The sequence below is a fragment of the Sabethes cyaneus genome, chromosome 1, assembly GCF_943734655.1.
Source record: "Sabethes cyaneus chromosome 1, idSabCyanKW18_F2, whole genome shotgun sequence".
In the NCBI taxonomy this organism is placed as follows: Eukaryota; Metazoa; Arthropoda; class Insecta; order Diptera; family Culicidae; genus Sabethes; species Sabethes cyaneus.
In genome coordinates this window covers 120,015,155-120,041,860 of record NC_071353.1, presented here as the reverse complement: position 1 = coordinate 120,041,860, position 26,706 = coordinate 120,015,155, and the positions used below count along the sequence as shown (strand labels likewise).

General features: G+C 41.0%; 1 protein-coding gene across 1 annotated transcript in view; it reads left to right on the top strand.

The window, feature by feature from the left end:
• LOC128746172 (nuclear factor 1) overlaps nucleotides 1-26,348 on the top strand; it is a 69,488-nt gene extending 43,140 nt beyond the window's left edge. Inside the window, exons 4-8 of the mRNA XM_053843215.1 lie at nucleotides 5,074-5,265; nucleotides 5,368-5,545; nucleotides 23,292-23,298; nucleotides 23,946-24,093; nucleotides 26,274-26,348. Coding sequence (XP_053699190.1) covers nucleotides 5,074-5,265; nucleotides 5,368-5,545; nucleotides 23,292-23,298; nucleotides 23,946-24,093; nucleotides 26,274-26,348 — 600 coding nt within the window. The remainder of the gene's footprint in view (nucleotides 1-5,073; nucleotides 5,266-5,367; nucleotides 5,546-23,291; nucleotides 23,299-23,945; nucleotides 24,094-26,273) is intronic.
• The last annotated feature ends 358 nt before the right edge of the window (nucleotides 26,349-26,706 follow it).

The window sequence follows — 26,706 nt, the reverse complement described above, 5'->3', positions numbered from 1 at the left end:
AAAGGAAACGTTTATTTTCCAATTAAAAAGTAGCGAGAGGGGAAATTTGCATGTTTTACATGCTGATTCTCGCTGACTGGTGGGCGGTGCACAACATGTGTCGCAATTGACGTTCAGTAAATGTTTGTAAACTGTGCTGTTGCGTTTATTTTTGCGTTCGTATTTTGTCCAGATCGGAACAAAGTTTCTTTGATTATTTAAATCCTTTTCATTATTCCTTCAATATTCGGAAGCCATTCGTTGACTCGCTGTTGAAATCCCAAAGGAAATCGTCCTCACCGGATAATACACCCCGTGGAGTCTTTGATGTCTATCGCTACCGCAGACGTCATCCTTGCCGATGAAAACATATGAAATATTAATACTCATACCAAACAATAACAAGATAATCACCTTATCTATGCTATGGTACGAACTGAGCGCAACCCCTCCGAGGGTGGTGGTTGATCGCAGCAAGCCGAAAATTAATTCAATACAACAATCGCTAATCACCAGATAATTTTCCACCCGTGAATTGTTACGGCAGCGGCGGAGACGAAAGATGAAGCCACATCTCCCCGTTTATCTATATGTATACCTACATAATAGGCAACGGATCCTCGAGAGGCATGCAACTGCTGGCCGGGGAGAAACCTGATGCCACGTGTACGCATCGATAGCCGGCAGGCATCGTCGTATTGTGCGAAAAGGAATGCAATTTGACGGTGGTTTTATACGAACTAATTGTCGACGGTGAAATTTGGTTGAATTGGCTGCCAAAAGTCCCTTGTGGATTAGGTTGTTGTTGTTGTTGTTTAGTAAGATGACTTCGATTGCAAGCTAGAAACACAAAATTTTGAAAATCTGCTGTTGGTAATGAACACTGGCGTGCCCAGATATAATCCGAAGGTGGGGCACCGACTTTTCAAACATGTTTTGGCCAGGAAAATCGAGTAATCGTAGGATGCCGAATCTTTTATTACCTATCACAAAAATACCAGCCGATTAGGTTAAAAACATAGCGCTAACTACCTACATGTCAAACGAAACCCATATTCGTTATTAAATATCAAAAAATCTTTGCATGATAAAGTGGCATCGCGAAACTTAAAATAGTTTTACAGAAAAGGTGGTGCACGTGCCCCAGAGTGTCCCAGCCTAGGCACGCTAGTGTAGAGAATGTTAGATTTGTGCTACAGCCTGGATTCATCAGCGACTTGAAATTAGATTTCAATTTGGACTCAATATTAAATGGGAATTTGGCATAAAATTTGTAAAGTCGCTTAAAGTCGTAAATTCACCTTTTTACTCAATAATTTTACGGCAATAATAAAAAAAAAATCGAAAGATGAAAGTCAAAAATCGATGGTTAAAAGTCAAAAATTGAAGTCACGAACTCAAAGTTAAAAATTAATAATCGAAAGTTAAGAGTATATACTCAAAAGCCAAGCACACTCAAATTCAAAACTCAAAAGCCAAAGCTGAAAGTCAAGAGATAAAACCAAGGCCAGAAGACCAAAGTTCAGATTCAACAATCAAAAGTAAGGTGTCAAATGTGAAAATTTGGAAGTTAAAAGTCTAAACTTTACTCAAAAGCCAATGGAAAATGAAAATTTGAATTAGATTTATTGACCTTGAAATTGAACTTTCGGTTATGATATTCAAGTTGAATGAAATAAATATTAATGTTGCGAACCGAGCAAGAAGTCAATCATGCCTACTCACACGTGAAAGAGTATGAGAAACATAGCATTCAACGCTTACGCCGCATACGCAGACATTCTGCTACCCACACACTCGCGCACGCACATCATCACATCGTTTCCCTGCACAGCTTATTCTCGAGTCAAAAAACTCGTGGGAAATCAGCTGCCAGTGGGACTGGTGGTGCACTGGGATACAATTTTGCATTCCTTTTTCTTCTTCTTCTTCTTCTTCATCTTCGCCCTCGATTCTACTCACGGGCGGGAGTACGAGTCGTCGCGAGTAATCGGTATCGGCAGATCGGGCTGCAACGACGAACGACGAGCGACGACTGCAGTTGCTGGATTAACACACACTCACAAAAACTTGTTGCAGTACATGAAGAAAAGAGAGCGGGAGTTTTAAAGGGATGCTTATGCCGGCGTGTTCGTTAGAATGAGTACGCATGTGTGAGAAAACTAGACCACACGAGTGTAGGCTACGCAACTCTGATAAATATGCCAAAAGCTTACTAATGGGTTATATTTTATTGTCTGAAAGTTTGAAAAGGATCGGTCAACTTGACCCTTCATTATCGACGCAGGCTCCATAGCCGGTTGTTACTAAATTACAGGATAATACCAATACGGTTAGACCGAAGGCTTTGCTTTCTATGACCCTTCACAATAATGCCCGACTTATCGCTAAAACTAATTTCGCTTTACTGAATCGTACGCTGCTTAAAAGCCGTCTGTTAGATCGGGAACATGAGACTTTCGAACAAACGAATGCATTGCAAAAATAACTATAAAACATTATTTATTGGAACAAATTTTCCTAAAAACCTGCCTTAGAAATACTCTGCCTTACGGCAGTTGACCGGAACCTAAGCTGTAGTCGTTTAAAAACAAAATGACGGATGGCGGCATATTCTTCAGTTCTTTCGTGACCTTGGCGATCTGCTGTTTCTCCGTTTCGAAATTATCCGTGCATGAAATTATTGTAGTAGAACCTTCATTTGAGGTTCGCCCAAAATTTTTCTTTCGATCGCAGATGGAGCACGTAGGGAGGGTTGGCGGCCTTCGATATAATGTTTACTTTACCCGGTCCTTCTTGCCCACTGACCACTTGCCGTAATGGGCCGAAGTCAAATGTCCACCAAAAGATCAGAATTGTCGGGCGGCCGGAAGCAGGTGCCCCTTCGGAGCTCTCGCCTTTCTCCTGAAGCGAAAGGTCGTTGAAAATAGCGGATAGGCTAAATCCGGCGGCCATGAAGTGCTCCTCGATGTCCAACTTCTTCGCTACAGGGTGAAGTTAACAGTACGAACAAAGTATCGAACGTAGTTGCTTGACTATTTTCGCCATGGCTGCCGCAAGTCAACCAATAACTCTGTCAATTTTTTCTGTACTTAATAGGGTTAATAGATGAATTTACCACCAGGTGACATGGTAATCGCATGAATTTTTGATGAACGAGTATACTTTACTGTCGGCGAAAGCCAAATCGCATTACTTTTTAAACAACTAGGGTGAGCAGACTTCTGGCCTCCGCAGCCATCGAAAACGCCTTGCTGGCCAAAAAGCTACTACTACTTATCAATGCAAAGAGATTTCTCTCCTGTATATTTCCTCTTTCGGCTTGACACTTAACCACATAGACGTTGCCCTCGCCGATGTGTACTTGAATCACTTTTTCAGCAGCCAGCGTAAAGGGGAAGGTTTTCCTTCTTGGACAATACTATTGTGCTGATACGTAAGTTTTCACTTTGCCTGATCCAGTTCGTGCCATTGTGCAGATTCGAAAGATATGCTTCGATCATTTAGTGCAGGTCGTTTGTTAAAAATTCTATGGCGTAAATAATCTGTTGCATGGTATTATCTAAGTTTGGAGCATAGCTGAATGCTTGTGAGCGGTTGATGAACAAGAAAGTGATTTTGCTTGTCTGGTTTTAATTGATACTTTTCGGTGAAGTGACTTTGCAACTCATTAAGATTATTTGGATCACTACTTAGCGGTGTCACAATAGATCAAATATCTGATCGCAATGGAAAATGTACCCAACAAGGAAAAAACAACGGTAACGAAGGGTATGAATTTAAACCGACTTCAATTTGCGCAAGTACAGTCACCAGCTCAACGTTAGACTTAGCAAGTCGATTATTTTCTTGAAATAGGTTTTAAAAGATTTCATCGTCGTTTCCTATAGTCCGCCGGAGTTGGACGATCGAGCGGGAATGAATTTAATGAATGAATATGAATAATGAAAGTGTAAAACCTCTCAAATAAAATAACAACAACATTAAAGATGAACGACAAAGAACGGACAATATTCAATCCCTTAAAAACTGCTCGAAACATCGGAAAGAATTAAAAAGCTTTTATGGTAATATAAGATAATCTGTCAGTTTTTATCATTTCATCTGTATTTTCAACAGTGCAAAGTTGTGATAAATGGCGGAAAACAAAGTTAAGAAAATGGCGAAAAAACATTTATCTCTAAAATGCATGAAAATGTCTGCATTTCGTGACATAACATTACTTGAAGTGTGAAATAGTATGAATATGTAAAGTCTATCACATAATCCGGAAAAAATATGTAAGCAACTTTGAAATTTGTTTGTTTGAATCTGAGTGTATGAAATATCAAACCTTAAAACCATTTCAAATGACGATTTTGAGTTTGCCGACATATTCGTGCCATAATATGACAAAAAAATTACAAAATATACAAAAAAAATACATACAAAAAAATTAATACAAAAAAATACAATACAAAAAAATTAATTTATCCGAAAGCTCAAGTGATGTCGGCTAAAATTGTTCACACCAGGAAATTGAAGCGTTTATGCCAGTGATTTTATCCTAAAATGATTGTTTCGAGATTGTTGTCCATTCAGCATTTTTATTACAAGTCAGTTAAATTATCTAAGATCCCTCCTATCCATGCCACGATGATAGTTGAATCAAATACTTTAAAAAACAATTTAAACATTTTGATTACCCACAGCTCTGTTTAGTTTATCGACAATTCACAGCACAATCCATTTATGTTATTCCACTCACGCGGCCGTCGGGTTCGGAATAATTGGCCATCATTGATGCACTTTCCGATGCATCGATTGGCTACCAGCAGGGAAAAGTTGCAGCCAGTTTCGGAAACCATTCGATGCATTCGTTCGGTGGCACCATTGTAAATTTTCCGCACGTACGCACTTCCGTCTCGTATGGCCAGTCATTCCATTCGCACTTGGCCGCCTGCAAAGTAACCGGAAGTCTCATAAACACGTCTCCATTCATTCTATTTCTATTTCTCTTTCTCTCTCTCTCCCTCTCAACCTCCAAACGCATGCATTCGTTCACAATCGCAACGAACGGCATCCTCGACCTGTCGCCATTGGGGGGCGCCACAGAACGAAAATCCGGAAACAAAGCAGAAATGGGCCGCCCGGCTGCTGGGGAAACTGCGCAAGGACATCACCCACGATAGTCGGGAAAATTTCGTCCACTGCATCTCGAAAAAGAAAACCTCGATGTGCATCCTGTCCAATCCGGACCAGAAGGGCAAGATGCGCCGGATCGATTGCCTTCGGCAGGCCGACAAGGTGAGTGCGACCGGACCAAGTAGGATTATCCGTAGAATGGTATTATTGCGATATGTATGTATGCTTCTAACGTATTGTGTCACATTGTGCTTCCCACCGTAGGTCTGGCGTCTCGATCTGGTGATGGTGATTCTGTTCAAGGCGATCCCGCTTGAGAGCACCGACGGTGAACGGCTCGAGAAGGCCTGCTACTGTACCAGCCCGAGCCTGTGCATTAATCCGTACCATATACAAGTATTAATTAAGGAACTGGATCTCTATCTGGCCAACTTTATTAAATGTAAGTATACGGGTGTGTTTCCATCGTCGGCATCCAAGCAGCTGTCGCTCAAACGAGGAGCGGAGCGGAGGATGTTTCTTTCCGTATGAGTGAGGGTTCTTTCCGTCCGATGTGGTTGATGAAAAAAAAGCCCGAAGCAGTAGTAGTGTCTACCTTGCAGCCAGCACAGGGATAGATTACGATTCGTTCAGGTTGATTTGCTTTGATGGGGAGACTTTCTCAGCTATACCTACACGTGTGTTGCGCCAGGATTCGGACTGAGTCCAGATTGCCGCACCGATGATGGTGGAGTGGCCCAGTGCTGGCCCTGTGCAGAGTAGATTCTTTTCAGATATCGACACTATGTTTAGATGATTTAGCGAAATCTTTTCCGATTTTGTGAGGGAATCGAAAACAGAACAGGAAAACAATGTCCGATGGCGGTTGGTTGATTGAAGGGTTTTTTATTTTTCTTTTGAGTGTAAGCGACTCAGGGCGGCTTTGTGCGATTTATAATAAAAGGGAAGATGCCGGCTATAACGACTTGTATTTTTGGTTGTTGGTTGGGCGGATTGACCTTCAAGGAACTGATGATAGTCTCGGCAAAGGTTAATTCGAGTGTGAAAATAATGCTGGAGTAGTGCATATTTGAAGAAACACTTTAATGTTTGATTGTGAACCAGTTCTTTTTTAATCTATGAGGACATTTGAAATAGTTAATGTAACTACCCGTTAGCGATTGTGCGTTATGGAGCGATACGCTATGTTGTGTCTATCTATAATAATATATAGTGAAATACTATATTTTGAAAGTGGAACCATTTTGTGGGGTTTGCAATAAACAAATTTCGATTTAATCAAGTTGTAATTTTTTGTTTTTGTTTTGCGTGCTTTACCACACCAAGAGCCGCACTCTGCGCGGATGGATTGTACACCCTGTGCTGGGTCAATTGAAGCGGTGTGATTGAAAAAAACATTTTTACTGTTGCGTCACCTGATCCGTACTAACTTAACATAGACTATATTAGTTGTTTAGTGCAGCGTGTATTTTCTCTTTTAAAAGGGCAGAAAATTTGTAAAAAGAAAAAAAAAATTGCGTTAATTCCGCACGGTGTGTGGCAAACGGCAGCACCAAGTGCTGTTTGCATGATCACTCACTGGGCGATTTTCACCGAGTGCTGTCGTTCGTGCCCACTGCGGTTTCGCTCGTACGCTGTGTGCATATAAGCTGTAGAGGTGTGTTGCCGAATCGCTCTGTGCGACAAGGCATAATATTGGAACATTGGACGCATAGTGTGAGCGAATGACAGCCCTGCTTCTGGGACCTAAACGTAAATGAGACACTAATACTAGCTTCGAATCTAATGACTACGATGTTGCCTAACCCTTGAACAATGAGGATTGGTAAAAGCTGGTTCGGAATAACGTTGTATCCATAAGTTTTTGAATCTGATGGCTTAAAAAAGGCGGATCAAGGCAGAAAAATAAACAATGTCAGCATAATAGGCGAAAACAACTGTAAACGACGCACAGATAATTAGAATCATGGCCCGACAACGTCACCTTCAAATGCATAGCGTCACTCAACAATGAAGCTTCGGTTTCAACAGAAGCAGCACCGCTTCCGTTTCAAACTGGCTTCAGTCAGCGTCAGCGAAACGGGTTTCACTTTGTCACGACTATCGGTTTCAACTTTTCATTTGTACTTTTCTATCAAATATTCAGAAGAAGGCCAGCAACTTTGAATGCAAATGAATTGAATTTGAGTAACATTTGCTACAATGTAACGCATTTTAAAGTTAACCTAGTCAATGTCGAAAAATCGTGCCTGACTCTCTGCCGTCGTCAATTGAAACAACCTCCAACTTCAACTGAAGCTTGCTTGAAACGTTCTGTTCAACAAGTGACGCAAGTCACTTCATGTATGAAGCGAAGGTAAGAGAAAATCAGTTTCTTTTATTTGTTTCGACGATGCCGGGCCCTGATCAGAATATCAACAACGGCCGGCAGGAATTATCAAACGAGTGGAATAGCCTAGGAGAGAATCACAAAAGATGTCAACAAGGACAAATCGAGGGGGACTCCGTAACAGCAAGGTTACCGAGTCTGCTTTGACAAGCTAGTTGTCGTGAGATCGAATCAATTATAGTAAAAATGAAACGCGGTGCAGATTATACAGCAAACACCCGGGCGATATCACTATAGATCAGCAATGCTGAACACAGTGAGCAGTCCATACAGGAAAAATAAGACAATTCGAATACAAATTAGGAAACGAAACACTGCAAACTCATCAATTACGGATCAAATTGCTAATGCAATGCGATTTGTCTTCGAGTTTCTAAAAATACCTATATTTCGGCCTAAAATTAAAAAAAAAAACAAAAAAATAGTGAGTTATTTAGACGGGCTCTGTAGCCACAAGATTACCGATTTTGCCTTAACAGTACTGTCGGTTCTGTGCCGTCATTCTCGAAACCCCTCAAACACTAGCTAAACGTGCATCGTCCTCGAAAGCGCGCATCCCTCAGGTGTGTGGTTTGCCCCGTAGTCTACGACCTCTTCATGCACCTGCGGCACATTCCATTTTGCCACCAAGTATAGATAGCAGAATTTTACGCTCAAAAACCTCAAGTATTCGTCGAGCAGCGTTCTTTTGCGTCCAGAATTCATATCCGTAAAGCCGGGCCGCCGGGAGGTTTAATGTTCTGTAGAGTAGTGTTCGACATCGGAACGAAAATTGTGGTCCGGGTTCCGGTCCGGTCCGTTAAAAATCGGCATGAACTTTGTTATTCCGACTTTATTCCGGTCCGATTTGGCTCAGTTCCGGTTCCGGAACCTGAACAGAGCCAAATCGGACCGGATTATTAGTCTTTATAGTCGGAATAACAAAGTTCGTGCCGTCTTTTAACCGGACCGGAACTCGGACTTTAATTTTCGTTCCGATGTCGAACACTACTGTAGAGAGCTAGTTTTGTACGAATTTGCAAACTCGGCATTTCAGCTGGCTACGTAATCCGTAGAATGCCTGATTCGCAGCTGCAATTTGTCGTTTTACTTCGCAGCTTACATCGTTGTTACATATCACTAGCGTACCAAGATATATGAATTCCTCCACCTCGGTACCTCTTCCACTACTGTGCGGTTGATTTCGATTATATCGACGACATCCGCAAAACCATGGAGCATGTGAGATTTCGTAATGATAGTCCCGTTCCTTATTGTATCTTCCAAGGCAATGTTGAATAGCAGGTTGCACTCTTTGCTTCAATCTACCCAACGTCTTACCCGCTATTTTGACGTATGATTTTGACCATTCCACCGTCGCACGAAACTAGCATCACTAGTTTAATCGGAAAACCATGTTCTACCATTATCTGCCACAGCTCGTTTCGTTTGACTGAATCGTACGCCACCTTGTAATCCACAAACAGATGATGAGTTTGCAAGTTGTACTCCTGAAACTGGTCTAATAACCGACACGGGGTTAGCAGCTGATTTGTCGTGGAGCAACCCTCACGAAAACCATCATAGTACTCGCCGACAAATCACTCTACTATCGATCTCAGTCTACAGAACAGGATGATATGGGAGAGCCCCTTATAGGCAGAATTGATCAATGTTATGCCTCGATAAGTTTGACACTCGAATCGATGTTGTTGATGTACAATCAACGAAAGCGAAAGGTGGTTCCAAGTTTTTAATCGTTTATTTAAACACGATAAAAACTTCGTTTAGTGTTTTCCATGTCCAAAAACTTCCTTCCTGTAGTTCTCTGTTCTAGTACTTTTCCTGATTTGTCTTTGGTTTCCTACACTTCCTCCTCTATTAAGTGTTTAGTTCATGTTTTATGTACCAATCAGTGCGATTTAAGTTAAGTTATCAGGAATCGTAGCATAGAGTATAACCTCGTATTTAAGCTCTAGTATGTAGATAGTTTAAACATTAGCTTGTAAGTAATTTATTCACTATCACATAAATATTTTAGACACTACGTTTAAGTATCAAATTTAATTTAATTGTATAAGAATGAACCGAACCGCGTGTAAATGATTTGCACTTTCTTCCTTCTCGTGTTCACTTTTACCGATGATGACATTTGCTGCGCCTGGGTTGCCAGTTATCTTGAGTTGTCCCAAAAGTGAGGCGCGCCGACCAGGGGTTCGTCATACTCCCCCCCCCCAAGTAAGCCAGTTCGGCTTACTTCTACTTCGCGCCGAACTTCCAGCACTGCGAGGTTAATCACTGCAAGTTCGTACACTCCTCCGATAGTTGTTTGAGCCGCTGTATATCGCACACTGCCGCTTTCCCACTCGCCAACAGAAATCACCTGATGATCACTATGATGGTCTATGATGACCACTGTGTAGCCCACTTCGAGAATCTTAACATCGCCAAGATATTTCTTACGTCTTGTGGACTTCGGCAAATAACCGTGTACCCGTCGCCATCAGAAGACATTCGCCTCTGCCATAGAAGTGTGCCAGGAACGCTGCAACATATTAAGACTTTCGTCGAACTGAGTTGTCGGTTTGAAATCACTGAATGGGCCCGGATGGACCGATGTCTTCGCACTAGGTAATTCCGCAGTACCTTCACGCAGGAATTCATGGTAATTCGCATTACCGCAACAGTAAACGGATCGAAATAACTCACCCCCGCGACAGAGAGACGCCTACTACATGCCACCAGGATTTTCTTTATGAACACACTAGCTACCGAGCTTGATCCAAGTTTCCGATTGCTGGAACATTCTACAGAGATAAGGGGTTCTGAAGAGATTCGGTGGTGAAGCAAATTTGGTCGCATTTCCTTCTTCGTTGAATCAGACGAGAACGGCTCGGCAGGCCAGTCATCGCTTTCCTGTCTCAGGAATTCCGGCCCCAAGAATTTCGGCCCTATGAGCCAACGACTTTCATTTTCAAAGTCTGGCATCCGTTGCCATTTAGTTGCGTCATCTGCCATGTTATCGTTCGTGCTGACCCATCCCCACTTTGCCATTTCACTGTTTTTCACATTGCTGCTCACGCGAAAAGTCTCGTATTATGAGTACTGGCGATGGCCTGACCGTATCCAGTATAATATGTTACGAGAATCGGTCCAGAAGTATTTCTCATCTACCCTTAACGATAGGCTGCTGATTGCTTTATTCGCTAATCGCACGCCCGTGACCGCGACTTGTAGGTCGTGCCTCGGGATTGGTACAAACTTGTGTGGGGCTACTTGCGCCTTCGCCGCACCAACTGCACCTTCAATAGCGCTGGTTTGTTGCACTTGAGATGCTGCAAAATTGTCTTTGTATGCTTTACCCCTTATGCTCTTTTGCAAGCGCACCAGATTCTCCTCTGACGTGTAGCCACACATGTTGACGAAAGACGAATAGAACAGCGGCCACTCCTCGGATGTACCGCTAAACAACAGGAGTTCACGCGATACTGCTTGGTCAGCGGCTACTTGACTACGCGACAAGTTGTTTCCCTCATCTTCCAGTAGAACTATTCGTCTGGGAGTAAAATGCTGCTCTGGATTGAAACACTCTGTGTTAGCCCTAGCGTTATCGATTCTCGAAGAAAACTGTGTGCGTTCACCTATCCTTAATTCGCCAAATTCTAAAATAGGCTGGATGCGCAATTGTTTTTGCTGCGTCGTTAGATGAGGAGGTGGCTGACTCCGGCGCACCGTTGGTTGGAATGGAACCTTTTTGATGATGAATGTGCCTTGCTCAGCTCCGTGCTGAATCTGGGCTGGTTGGATTGCCTGCATTTTCTCTTTGTGGTTGAGCATCTGTTTACCTTCCCCCGCTTCACCTACATCTTTCGTCGTTGACTTATTAACCATTTCTCTCAGAAGATTGTGTTTTTCCCGGAGATATTCGCGCTTCTTAGCTTGTTCTTTTTCCTGCAGCTTCCTTTCTTCATCTAGAATTTGTAGCTCCAACTGCAGCCTTTTTTCCCTTTTGGACATTGTGGTAGTTGCTTTTCCTGATTTCTGACTGGAATCGTCCATCCGAACTTGTATCTTGTTATCGGATGGGTTGATTCCTGTCCTTGCGGATGCAACGTTCATGGATGTCCTTTCGGTTAGACTGGCGACTGATATATTCCGTGATGATAAGGACGTGTTACACTGCAGCGATAGAATCGGCCGGTTACCATTCGAAGGCAATGTTTCGCACTGAGCTTGTGGATGCACTTCGCGATAGCAGCTCGGTACGCGTGAGAACGGTGATAGACTTACATGCGACGGCTTTGATTGAGCCCACGGTAGTAATGTAAAGGGAACTGACGCATTAGGCAAGAGGTGTGGATTATACTGATCGAACGTTACGGGCGGTACTGTTTTATCAAACGGTATGACGGTTGTCGACCGTATCAATTGAGCATGAGTAACCGTAGAGGGGAACGATTCTGGTGAAACTGGCATAGGTTGTATAACTGGGACAATGGGGATGGTTGGTAGAACATTATTGTACGCCGTATTCGAATGGCTAACTGATACGGAGGCTTCTAAACGCACAGCCTCTGCTTTATTTGATAAATGAGGCACTTGTGTGTGCGTAGAAGTAATTTCCTGAACGTTTGCATTCGTACTTACGGGTGGAACGAACGGAGGGGCTTTTGCAAACGTTTTACGTTTTCTCCTGGCTCCCTTGACTGCTTTGCATGTAGGGCAGAGCCAGTCCTGATACTTTATGTCTGCAGTAACACCAACACAAATGAAGTGGTACCAGGCATTGCATGCATCACACTGGGAACGACTGCTGTTGTCCGGATTCACGCACATTTTACAGTGCTGCTCATTAGTATCAGCGACGGCAGCAACCTCTTGCATCTCCTGGCCACCTCACGACATTCCGGGTTTCATACGAGCTTACAGGTGCAAGTAAACGAAGTTTTTATTTTGTTGATGTACAATCAACGAAAGCGAAAGGTGGTTCCAAGTTTTTAATCGTTTATTTAAGGACGATAAAAACTTCGTTTAGTGTTTTCCATGTCCAAAAACTTCCTTCCTGTAGTTCTCTGTTCTAGTACCTTTCCTGATTTGTCTTTGGTTTCCTACACTTCCTCCTCTATTAGTTCATGTTTTATGTACCAATCAGTGCGATTTAAGTTAAGTTATCAGGAATCGTAGCATAGAGTATAACCTCGTATTTAAGCTCTAGTATGTAGATAGTTTAAACATTAGCTTGTAAGTAATTTATTCACTATCACATAAATATTTTAGACACTACGTTTAAGTATCAAATTTAATTTAATTGTATAAGAATGAACCGAACCGCGTGTAAATGATTTGCACTTTCTTCCTTCTCGTGTTCACTTTTACCGATGATGACATTTGCTGCGCCTGGGTTGCCAGTTATCTTGAGTTGTCCCAAAAGTGAGGCGCGCCGACCAGGGGTTCGTCATAGATGTCCTTTTCTATAGGGCAAATGATGACATCCATCCACTCCTCCAGTATTTAGTCTTCCTCCCAGATTCTGACAATGATCCGGTAGATTGCTTCGTACAACCGCTTGCTCCCCGTTTTCAGAAATCTAGCCCGTATACTGTCCTTCACAGTACCCTTTCCGTTTTCCAGCTCATTGATTGCCTTTTTAACCTCCTCATGAGTTGGTGGCTCCACAGCTTGGTAATCACTTTCAATTCTTATCCTGTCCCTGCCGATCTCCGCGTTTACCTCTCCATGCAACAGTGTCTGGAAGGGCTTCTTCCACCGGGCTACTACCGCCGCTTCGTCAGTAAGCAGGTTGCCAGCACTATTATTGCGCATCACAAGCATGGCAAAATTCCTGCACCTCACTGTTTTGAAGAAACTCTGTGTATTGTTGCTGACGAATCTCTTCTCTGCGCCGGCGAGCATGTGCTCCTCGTGCTCGCGTTTTTTTTTTCAGACAGTGGGTTCTTTTTCCACAGCACTAAACGCTCTTTACCTTTCTCTCCTATACCTAGACTCCTAGCTTGGTTCTTCTAAACTATCACTCTCTGGAATTTGTCATCGAACCAGTTGTTACACTGTCTCACACGCATCGTGTCTATCATCTCTCGCGCAGTTGTTTCAGTGACACCATGAAGGTTCCTCCACAGCCCACTTATATCTTCTTCCCTTACTTCCTGCTGTTCTGCGATTCGTTGATCAAACGTTGACGTTGATCTAGCGTATTCCGTTGCCACACCATCTGTTGGATGTTTAAACATAGCGTTCTCTCAGTGCGAGCTGCTTTCGCCGCGTTCGACAACCTTACCTGAATCTTATACATGACGAGATAATGGTCGATATTTGGTCCCAGAAAAGATCATGATCGATGACAAAAGTGTCGATCGTCAATTCGTTCTGCTGCTCAGAGTTCGGTAAAATTTACGGTAATTTACCGAACTCGGTACTTTTTTTTTTAGTGTGGAAGTCCTGTATGGCCGGACACAAGCGATTTCTCAAAAACAAGGAACGATAAAATTATTTGGAAAGAATAAGACAATAGTACCATTAATGTATTGGTGATGCTATCGACTATCGGGGTCATTTTAGGTATATTAGTTTATTATCAAATTGCTTCGACTTCGATATCTTTGAGATTACCCTGCAAGTGATTACTATTGCCGCAAAAAATTGAAAACAGGGTACTGTTTTGGGGTTGATGGAATTGCTGTCGTTATCTTTTGCCGGTGGGCTGAAGCTTTAGCAGTACACACTTAATTTTTTTTACCGAACTCTAAGCAGCCGAACGTTCGGTAAAATTCGATGGTGCCAATCGACGTTTACGGATCATTAGTAATGTTTGGCATCATAAAAAAAATTTACCGAACGTTCTGCTGCTCAGAGTTCGGTAAAATTCACGATAATTTACCGAATTCGGTACTTTTTTCAAGTGTGTACTTCTTTGTTATAAAAATGTCTTTTGCACAAGAAATTACAAATCTTTCACATAGGGAAGATTTTCTGAAGTTTAAAAGCATTCTCTTATGTTTGTGGATGTGGATGTGATATATACTGGTTTAAGCCGCCTTCGACGGCATCAATCACCGTATACTGTTTGACAAACACAAAATCTTACGACTGGGTGCCACGCAACAATTTGTCACATGGTTATGCCCCAAAATTTGTTTGATAGGGTTCTGCAAGTGTAACTTGGATCTAAGTTATCGTCCCCGTTCGCAAATAAATCGGGTGTACCTCAAGGCAGTAACTTGGGACCACATTTATCAACGGCACGAGATTTTAACGATCCACCTTGTTTTAAATCACTCTATTGCGCACTCGTCCCCGTCCGTCCGCTTCTGAAAATGCTTGTCTAATTTGAACCCTGAACCAGCACTATTGGAACCTCCGAATTGAACAAGTGCAGAGAAGATTGGGCCTGCGTGATCTGTCTTGGCGTGACCCGAATAATTTACCTCCGTGTCACGACCGCTGTCGTTTACTTAGTATAGATACCTCCCAGGTAACCAATAAGCATTAGTATAAGCAGTAAATCAATCGTTTATTAGCATCCCTGGCGTTTTATACTGCAGGCAGGGATGCCACATAAAATTCTGTGTTTTTTGTTGGAAAAATCTGGCCATTTGTGCATCGAGGAAAAATATCTGTGCAAAAATCTGTCCAATGCAAAACAATGAGAGTGAAAGAGACGGAGAGTCATTTTGCTGACTATTTCCGTCTCTTTCACTCTCATATGAAAACTCGAAAATCTGTTTATTCTGTGTAATTGGCGAAAATCTGTATTCTGTGCATACAGATTCTGTACAGGCGATTTCTTTCAAATATCTGTCAAACACAGAATAATCTGTGCATGTGGCAACCCTGACTGCAGGTTGCTGTTTATCAGCCTTTTGACTGCAGAACTGTTGTAAATTGGTATCCAAAATTGTATTTAAATTCTTCTTGTCGGTAACTAGCTGCAAATAAGCATTGTCAGCACTATAAGAGGGTTAGCAGTAAAGTAGCCGCATATTTTGCCTAAATAATATTTAAGTAGCATTTAAGGCAATTTAAATGCTTATTGGCTTGCAATTAAATTGCATTAGAAATGCTTATTGGTTACCTTGAATTAGACTGTCGACGTAAGGTACAACAGGCTTTGTTCGTGGCCAAACTTCTGTGTGGCAAAATTTACAGATTTACCGAAATTACTTCCGCTTATGAATTTCCGCGCTTCTGAAAACACTCTGAGGGCGTCATCGTTACTGCCTAATCCTTTTCATCGTACTGAATTTGGCCGCAACGTACCAATTACATCGTGTGGCCGAGATTTTAGTCGTGTTGATGAACATTTCTAATTTGGCGAATCACTGAATAAATTGGGCTAGTACCGAATGGCCGAATAACGAATAGCCAAAATCCAAATGGCCGAATTTCAAAAACTGTTACAGAAGGCCGAAATGTTATATTGCCAAATTGCGAAAGGCCGAACTCCTATTTAACTGAGTTTCAAAAGGCTCAACATTAAAATACGAATTTTCTCGGTACGGTACGGTCATTTAGGGATACTTGCAACACTTTTGAACTTTGACTTGGTATAACTTTCGAAGTGTACCGCTTAGGTCCAAGTGTAAGTGGCCAAAACATGTACAGTGGTCAGTACTTTTGATTTATGATTACGAGGAAAAATGTCAGCTAAATGAATCTGTAGAATGAGCCGAAAATAGGGGTGTTGCAAATTACCCAGTAAACGGGGTTACTTGCAACACTTTTCTGATGTTGCATTTCTTATGATTTTTAATTTGATTTAAAACCGCCAATGACTATTTTTAGATATTTTGAGTGTATTTGTAGTGAAACAAGGGATGCTGGAGGCATGTTTTGTTTCCCAATTTCGTCTATCGCTTTTTTATTTTAAAGACTCCAAATTTCCGTTTCAAAGAACGTGGAATTTTTCACAGTTTTCATTTTTCTGGAGATAGCAGTAGACAAAATAACATCGTACAGGTGCAAATTTACTTTGTACATAGTGTCTATTACGATACCTATCCATTTTACAAGTGCTGCAAGCTGCGCCATATTGGAAGTAACAACACGAATTCATCGTTTCTTCTCCAAATTCAAAATATAAACAAAGCTCAAAGCTGCTATTTGTTAGCTCATATGATGCACTAATTGTGTACAGGAACCAGACGATAAAAAATAATGTCATGTCAATGAACTGGTGCAACTTTGCATATGCATTTTCCTACTCTGAGCGTGAAATTACTTTCCAATCGTATAAAAACAAGCAAAACAATAATATATTGGGTTAGACTTAACTAAACAATAAGTAAACGTCCCTTCTTTAAAACGGCGTTGACCACAAATGGTTATGTACACAAACAAATGCGTTAGAGCTGTCAAAAGCACTATGCGCAAAGGTGTTGCAAGTTCTCTGTGTTGCAAGTAACCCCGGTGTTGCAAGTATCCCCGGATGACGGCATACCTGAAAACTATGCAATACATGAACGCCTTTGTTTAGCGCAACTACTTCAACAGAATTTTTGTTGCTCATTATGTGAGTATATTCTCAATAAACTTTTTTCTCTATTTCTTGAAGGACGTGAATTTTTTTTGTATTTCGCCATTTGTCGGTTATTCGTTGTTAATTCGGAATGTAAAACAAATGAAACAAATTATTTCTGATTCACTAATAATATGTACCAATTTGACCCATAATTGCTATAGCGCTAACTTTGACCCATAATTGCGGTTTTAACTAAATCCACATTTTTTCTTCATTTAGTCAATTGAAAGATGGAATATTTGCTAAAATAAGTTAGAAATAATAAATCAAATATTTAATAATCTATACCTATAAAAATGTATTTCTGTCTGTCGGTATGTTCCTTATAGAATCGAAAACTACTGAATCGATCGGCACGAAAATTTGCATGTAGGGGTTTTTGGGGCCGAGGAAGGTTCTTATGATAGTTAGAGACCACTCCCCCCCCTAGAAGGCGGGGCTCCCATACAAATGAAACACAAATTTCTGCATAACTGGAGAACTAATCATTCATTCAAGCAAATGGAACCAAATTGGATTTTGGAGTCTTGAATTTATTTTATGATGGTTAGAGACCTCTCACCCCTGTGGTAGCGGGATAAGGACTCTCATACAAATAAAACAGAAATGTTTGCGTAACTTAAAACCTAATCGAACTCGAGAAATTCGAGGCTTCTATAAAACATTAGTCAATAACAAGACCCCAAAAGCTATCTAGAGTAACACTAGATCATTCAGGGCGAGACGACCGCGAGTGTAGCCGAAGACCCGCCGTCCGAAGCGCCGGCCACTGGGGGGGGGGGGGGGTCACTGTCTTGGTTTATTTGTTCTCCTAGGTTTACTAGCCTCTATTTTTTTCTTTCAGTTGGGTCCTAACGCGCGATAGCGAGTAAAGAGGGGATCACCCCTGCGAAATGGTACTTTCCACTAAAAAGTTTACCGTGAAATGGTACATTCCGCTTAAGGTTTTTCGCGAAATGGTATTCGGCGAAATGTTGTACAATCCCGGCGAATGTTGCTATCCGCTTTCTGGCTAAACAATGAGGGGAGTTGTTTTCTACTTTACTGTGAGGAAAAATTGCAAATTTGTTTATTAAACTACCCATCCCAGGTAACCAATAAGCATTAACCTAAGCAGCAAATCAGCATATCTGGCATTTTATACTGCACGTTGTTGTATATCAGCTTTTTGACTGCATATGTGGTGTAAATTGGCATCCAAAATTCTATTCAAATTCTTCGTGTCGGTAATTAGCTGCAAGTTAGCATTGTCAGCACTATAAGAAGGTTAGCAGTAAAGTAGCTGTAAAGGGTGTCCCACATCGAATTGCACCACGGAAGAAACATTGTAGAAAATTACCCATTGGGTATTTTCTCTGGAAAATTTGAGTAGAAGTAGTTTGTAGTATATGGTTTACACTCTATTTTTATCGCTGTCAGTTTTTCGAAAATTGGAAAAAATGGCGTCACCCGAAAAACAACGTCGCGAATTTATTTTGCGCAAGCACTTGGAAAATCTTCAACTCTCTCATCATGAATGATGAGACTTACGTCAAGGCGCACTTCCGGCAGCTTCCGGGGCTACTGTACTTCACCACCCAGCACATGTTTGATGTTCCGGAGGAAGTCAGGATGCAGAAACTTTCATAGTTTGACAAGAAATACATGATTTGGCCAAGAAATACATCATGTGGCAAACGGAGTGCGCCGTTAGTGACTACCGAGACTGTAATCGGGCAGATCTACCTCAAGGAGTGTCCACAGAAGCATCTGCTTTCTCTGTCGAAACAATACGAGGGCCCTACGATCTTCTGGCTGGATCTACCTTCGTGCCAATATTCAAAGGATGTATTGGAGTGGTACGAAGCCAACAGAGTCGCTTTCGTACCCAAGGACATGAACGCCTCCAAGGCGGGTCGAAAAATACTAGACTTTGTGAAGCAGGCACTACGGAAGCATCCCAAGGAGGTCAAGTCTGAGGAAGACATGAAGAAAAAGTGAATTTCCATACAGATGAAGTTGCTGCTAGGTTGTACAAAACTTTTTGAGTGAAGTTAAGCGTAAGGTGCGAGCATATGGTAATTGTATTGAAGTTGAATGAAACAAATATGTCAAAAGCTTACTAATGGGTTATATTTTGTTGTCTGAAAAGGATCGGCCAATTAGGTAATTTTCTAAAGTATTTTTTCTGTGGTGCAATTTGATGTGGTACACCCTTTATATTTTGCCAAAATAACATTTAAGTAGCATTTAAGGCGACTTAAATAGGCTTGCATTTAAATAGCATTGGTGATGCTTTTTGGTAACCTGGGATGCTTTCATAGTTACGTAACTGCCAAATTGAATCATGTAAGGTTGAACCCCTCAGAAACCTGCAAAACTCGAGATTGTGACAAGAATCATCCGAGATTCGTGATTTATGTACAACACAGTTTAATTTGTGGCAATACGAAGTTCGTCGGGTCAGCTAGTAAATATATATTTTTATGACAAGCGGTTTGTTTTAAAGTGACCAATAATTGCGGAACGATTGTACACTCAATTTCACAATTACCAGAGATCCAAAAAGTTGGTTTTCAGTGTGTAACATAACTCATGGTTGAATCATCGATATTCTCTTGTTTAAGGTGAAATTAGTGATCATTAAGATACCATTATTTTATATTTGTATTGTTTTGCGAATAGAATAAAATCTGTAAGCGACAAATAACCAAACGCATTGTGTGTGTACATGTAGTTTGACGAGTTATGTTATTATAAAACGGAAGTATTGTATAACATATGATGAACATTTTTAAGCGAAAGTCACGCGAGAGCTTAACATAAAATTCGCTAGTATTCTTTACCCAACGTAATGTTGCCATATCTTCCGTTGAATTTCTTTATTATATGACAAAAAAGTCACATTATTAGTATTTTGTATGGCACCACTGGCTTGCTACGAGCAAGATATAAAAGAAAGAATACGAGAATCCCCCTGCCGCATGAAATAGATGCACTCTGAAAAATCGATACGTTCAATTACCGGAATAGTTTTAAAAACATCTGGTTTGCAGTCGGCATGTATTTCGTCTTATGTTTAAGAATAAAGTAAATAAAGCTTACTATAAAACTTAGATTTTCAGATAAAACGGCTTATATGAGTAAAAGCCGCAAAAACGCCAATTTTAAGTGAAAAGGTGGATCAAAACTGCGCAAGTTTTTACGCCAGTTGTACAGACAGATTTTTTCATAGTGCATGCAGAGTGTCTTTTGCAAGTGCAAATGTAGATTAGGTGCTCGGGTGCTTTCATATTTTGTAAATTTCTGCCAACTGCGGAGATATATTGACGGATAATGAGCCAGATATTGATGTGCTACAATTAAATGTTTCTAACTACTGCATTTCAAGTGAAGTAAAGGGCCGGTTTTGTTTAGAATATTTAGGTAAAATGCGATACGCGATGAGGTTAGTATTGTGTGTGTACGCTTTAGGCTTTATGTTTTATGCTGAGATGATTTAGAAGTGCATGTGCTCATAAGCAGTTTTCTCGTCAGAAAAACATTTTTGTCGATGGAACTGACTTGCATATTGAAGATTATCGATATTGTAAGATAAATAAACATTTATCCTAGCGAATCTACTGTTCTACATTTAAAAAATTGCAACTAAAGAGCTATTAAGACCGATTTACTAACACACTCAAAGCAATCATGGTAATCTTGAATACATGATGAGGGCTAATTTCTCGTTAATTAAAATTTGAATTATTGGCCAAATGGCGATCGTTCTAGTCAAAAAATATTCTTTTGTTCTTACTGATGTAACTCGTCTTATTTTCGATTATGTTGAAAATACAAAGTATAATTTTCTTATTGATATTTGAAAAACATCAAATTCAAGATTTCACAATTCAATTGAAAAATTTTAATATTTTAAACTGTATGATGCAATATTTTTCTTCAGTTATCGTCTTCGTGAGCTGCATCATACTCTGAACACGCTATTGTTATAATAAATTTCAGCAAAGCAAGGACACGTGACCCAGTGTGCCCCAAGCTGGGCACACCAGTACGTGTTGCTACAAAACGTTATTTTTGTGCCGCAAAAGATCGATTGCAAATTGATTCTTTACAAAAGCAAATGGCTTATATGTTGGGGTCAGCCTCGCATTGTGTAATAGCTCAGTTTCGACTGGCCTTTTTGTTCCCCAACACTTGTACTCTTTATATGTACTAGAAACTGCTGGTCAACGAGAGCGGTTGCAACGCGGCATGCATACTAATGAACGAACCCCAGACTGCTGTTCGTTCCAGTGCACTTTCGCAAGCTGACCCGAAATCGAGAATGTCTCGCTCTAGACATCGAAGTTTGTCCCTAGAAGGTACGCTAGGGTGTTTGCTGGCAGTTACGAGAACGAGACACCAACGCGATGTGGCTAGCGTGGATGCTCCTTTGATGATGGGCCGAGAAAGGGAAGTCTCGATGTCCATCGATAACCGATCTCTAATGCAGCCGATTCTATTAAATCATCATCCTTCACCGAACCGGACTTGCCGCGCCTCTCGGTTCGACCAGTCCGGCCGGTCCGCCTGCGTCGGCACCAAAAGAAGGAAACAATCAAAGTACAGGGTATCATTGGTGTGTTTTGGATTGTTTTTATTTGTAGGCTTTCAAATGGGCATGATTTGGCAATTTTCGCACCCCGCGCTGTCTGCGCCGGCTGACCCTGAGCGGAGTAGGTTGTGGGCTGCGGGCTGCTTGAATAATGCCTGCCCGGGTTTGAACTGTGGACAGTGGGTCTGGATTACCGACAACGCCCGCATTGGTTTTTTGAGCTCAGGTACATTTAATTGGGCTAGTTGTTTTAGAATTATACATTCGTGCTTGCCAGCTGTTAAGCCCCTAGGAAAACATAATAATTTTCTGAAGTTGCGTCCGTTAAAGTTGAATTAGCAAAATATTGGTTTATGATATAAAAAGTATAAAACTTCTCGAAACAGCAATATTTAGTCAATATTACTTAATAATTTCCGGTGCAGTTTTCCGCAACTCCCACTGTCCGGCCCAACCCGCTCACAGCTCTCATTTATCGAAGCCCGGCGATGATGACCAGATAATTTGGTGCTCTTTTATTTCGTTTCCCTAAAATCCATTTTATTTGAAACTTCTTCAGCCAGTGTTTTGTTGTTTGAATTTCGATATTTTTCTCCTTCGTGCGCTGGCAGTCCTTGTGGCTCGTCCGCCTATTATGGATGGCTCTCTGCTGTTGTCTCTTCAGCACAAAAGAGGCAAACATTAAGAAAACAGCGCCCCCTTGTTTTGTTGTGTGCCTTTTAGAGCTCTTTGTTGTGGAGGACACCGTGAGGCTACTTTCCTACACCTTCTTTCTGCGCTAGTTGCTGGATGCTGCGGACTCCGCTTGCCTTGCGCTTCACTACGATGATGGCATTGAGCGGCGGAGTCTTCGTCCACTTGAAAAGTGGTTTGTTTTATTTTGTTTTTCTCCTTTTTCGGACTCATATTGTTCTGTTTTCCGTTCCCTTTTTTCATTCTTCAACTTTGGCTCTGTGCACTGTTTACGCTTGGTATTGAAAAGTGAGTAAAAAAGCAATCAATTTGCTTTCTTTTGAAGAAAAATCAGTAAAAGACTCGAGCACCAATATTTACCGGATCAATATTCGTTAATATGTTGAGCTTACTGGAGGAAAATAAAAGGATCGCGACCGGTCCGGTGCAGTGTCAGGTTCGAGTGTTGATATTTGATCCGAGCGGGAAGAATAGATAATAGGTCAACTTTGCTCTTAACTCTTTGAACGGCTTCAGGTTTGTAGTTTATCTTTGGTGGCAATCGAACCTCGCTCAGGGTTTTCATTTCGCACCCGGAAAGGTGTGAAGATATGATCCTTTCTGGAAATGTTCCCACAAGATAAATACTGACCGTTTTCGCAAGTGTAAAAACAATGTTTATTCGGGTTAAAATCGGGAGTGGATTTCCTGGAAGTAGCTCCATTTGTGTTTGCAGACCAAACGCGGTCTGCGCTAGAGAGCTTTCCCAGGCGATCGAATATTTTTCGATTTTTTTTCGTTCCGTATCATATTTGTTCGTTAAAATTTGAGTTTTATGAAAAAAAAACCACTTCAAGTTTAAAATTTTTGCATCCACCGATCGAGGCGGTTCGGGTATCTTTGCTATTGGTGCTGAATTGTGAATAGTTCTCAAAATTAAAACCCTATCATCTTGCTAACAATCAAACCAACCTCAAAATTAAGCGTCCTGAGGCAAAGTCTATAAATTACTTTCTTTCTGTTCTTTCTTCGCACAGGTTTCAGGTAAGTTTGTTTTCTCTTGATACACACATACACTTCGCACAAAACTACACCCACCGTAGCAAGATTTAGTTGTCTGTTTTCGGGCAAACAAACGCTTAAATGTGTAGCGTTTTTGTTCTTTTTCATCACAAAACCCCGCATAGAACGACATAATCTATATAGCACCAGTTGAATTTCGGTTTTCAGTTGAAAACCGACATTTCATTTTACCAATAAAAAAATGTTAGCATTTGTTTTTATCTGTTTAATTTCCGGCAAATGGGGGCATTGAACCGGCCGCCACCCTGGCAGTTGCCCCATAGTTGACAGCTGCTCCAGCGGCAGTTGCTTTCTTTCATTGACACACCCCTCAGCTTAGTGTTTTGTTGTGGTAGTTTATAGTAATGGTTCAGTTTTTGTTCTCGCTCTCTATCGTTTTTATCTTACCAAACCTCTTCTAACCCAACCGTGCTTGGAGACAATTTTTTGATCATTTCTTCACTTTGTTTCCTTCTTTTTCTTTTCTTTCTCATCTCATTGCACCAAACTCAAACTCAACAATCCTCCTCATCGTTCGTACCGTGCACTGAATTAAAACGAACCCGAAACCAAAAAAAAAACATAATACTCGAAATCGATTTACTGACCCAACCAACACATCCCTGCAGCGATGAGGAAAACCAAGGAGAAAAGTCACACAACGCTACGAGGAAATTTTCGAAGGGAAGTAGTAAGGCTTTCTCCTACGATTTCATCGCACCGACGGGCGTCTTTACCTCGTCCGAGCTGTGGAGCATCACGCAAGGTTGTATCTTAGTATGTTACTGTTTTCAATTTAGTTGTATTTCACTATTGATTGATCTGATGGTTTGTTCGATTCGGGTATTATATGAAGTAAGAGACTGATACTGATGGTTTCCTCAAGCTCTGTTACATTTTCGATGGTTCATAATTGCTTTCTAGTATACAGGATATTTTTTTCCACAGGATGCATATTTGGACTACACGGTTTTACTTAAATTTCTCTAGCCTCTCTTCCACAGGTTTCTTTTATTCAGTGTCATTTCAGAAGCCTGCATTCTGGATTCAATTCTCATCGTGGAGTTAAACAGTTTCCTCCGTTATACCAGTGGAAGGACTGACATCACAGCCTGGATGGATAAATAGTCACTAATTATTTTATTACTCAACATCCAACTTATTTAAGATTTCGTAAATATGCCTCTAAAAATAGTCTGGAAAATTATGACGACATAGTCGATACATTGTTCACTTCTATATGTTTTACAATAATAAAAATTGTTGTATCTTTCTTTCGTAGAAATAAAAGCGTTTGTAATTTGCTTTAACCTTATTATTAAAAAACGTATTTGTTTTGAGAGGCAATGTATATTAATTTTGAGAATTTCCCCGAAACCACAGAAGAAGCAACTTCAACTTCTATCTTCATCCTGAACGAAAAATGCATTATTGTTAATTGCACTGAGATTGTCATTGCAAATGTTAAATCCCTTTTGTTGGTCTCTTATCTTCTTGATCGTATCAAAAACATCATACCTAAACAATTTGGTATAGGACTCCATTATGTAAGTCGTGTCGAGCAGCTCGAGTGCGAGGAGAGCGGACAACAGAGCGGCTTAATGCACCGCCAAAACAATGCAAGCTCACTCGTCATTTGCTGACAGTTGAGCCATTAGCTTTTAACCGGTCGACTCAGTCGAATTGCTCGACAAACCCGTGTCGCGTGTGACTTACATAATGCCAAAAGTAGACTAGTCGAGCAAAGGGACACTCGATGTGATTCACACAATAGCTCTCATACCCAAACAGCCATTCGAAAGCCGTTATATTTAAAGTTTTTAACGGTTGTATTGTGGTATTTTAATCATTCCCTCTTGTTGTATTACGGTAAGACGCAATATAAAGATACTAAAACAGTTAAAGCAAATTTGTTTTGGTTGCTTGTATTACCACGATAAAACTACTTGACTGCACCACATCTCTAATAAATTAAGGCGTAGCAATAAAATGTGGCGTACCAACACGACTTAAATATAGGAGGCACGCTCATTAGAGATAAACATAAAATGTGCGATCATCATCAAATTTGTCGACGTAAATCTTATTATGTTTGCTTGTCACAATAAATTTGTTAGTTTTTAGTGCTATTAAAATGATAACACACTGACCAAATAGATTTATTGCTGCTATTCTGAAGAATATTAGTTCAACACCGAAAAAGCAAAACATTTGGGTTATACCGTCTTTAGAAATTACCCTTCTTTATCGACAAACTTCGCAGCCGGCTGTTAATGTCGGGGCTAGTCCAACGATCCTACTGACTCTATCTAGCAAGCACCGCCTAGCCGAAATTCGAATATATGACGACTGGCTTGTTAGACCAGCATCGTATCACGAAGCTAACTGGATGGTTTGATACCGTTCAACACCCAAAACATTTTTTATGGGACGCCATATTGCCATATTCTAGTATTTATTTAGCCTACAATCCAAAATTCATCAAAGCAAAGTGTAAGTTGCAGAAAGAAAGTTATTATCAATCAGTTTTCATATGACAAGAAGCAGATGAATGGTTTCGGCAGAAATTGAGATTGGCTTATTGACTATATTTATTGACTATAGTTACAAAAAATTGCAAAATTTGGATGGCGCGTTGATTTTATCCACTTATCGTACCAATATGCACGATACAATTTAATGCGCATGTGCTGCACAACTATGGAGCTGAAAATTTATTATTCATTCCATCGGATATTTTATTATTATATTACGGATATTTTATATTATATGTATTATATACAGATTTTCAAGTTAACAAAGCAGGCTGAATGATTTAGCTTTTTACCATACCAGTACCTTATCGGTATTACTTAAGGGAGGGGCTATTGTGCTTAACGCACCCTCTTAGATAACTACTGGACTATGGTAGTTAGGCTGTTTATTCGCCGTTGATCGGCTCTCCTACGGTGTTGTAGCTCAAGTACAATCTGGGTAGCAGCGGCATTGACCACTCCCCAGGCATCCGAGCTGGAACACTTCCTTTGGACTAAGTTATCCGGAGTAGTGTCCTATCCGCTCACTGTCATTCTGTTGCTTCTCGCGCCCGAGAAATAAGGGCATATGAAGAAAACATGTTCTGCAGTTTCCTCAACATCCACGCATTCGGGACACACAGGGGACTCCGCATGCCCAAACTTGTGCAGATGCTGTCTAAAACAACCATGCCCTGACAGGATTTGTGTCAGGTGGAAGTTGACTTCGCCGTGGCTTCTGTTGACCCACCCGGATAGTTCAGGACTAAGTCGATGTGTCCACCGGCCTTTTGTGGAATTAGACCATGCTCGTTGCCATGTGGTCATCGAGACCGATCTTGTGGTACTCCGTATGCCTCTAGTTCCACGTTGATTG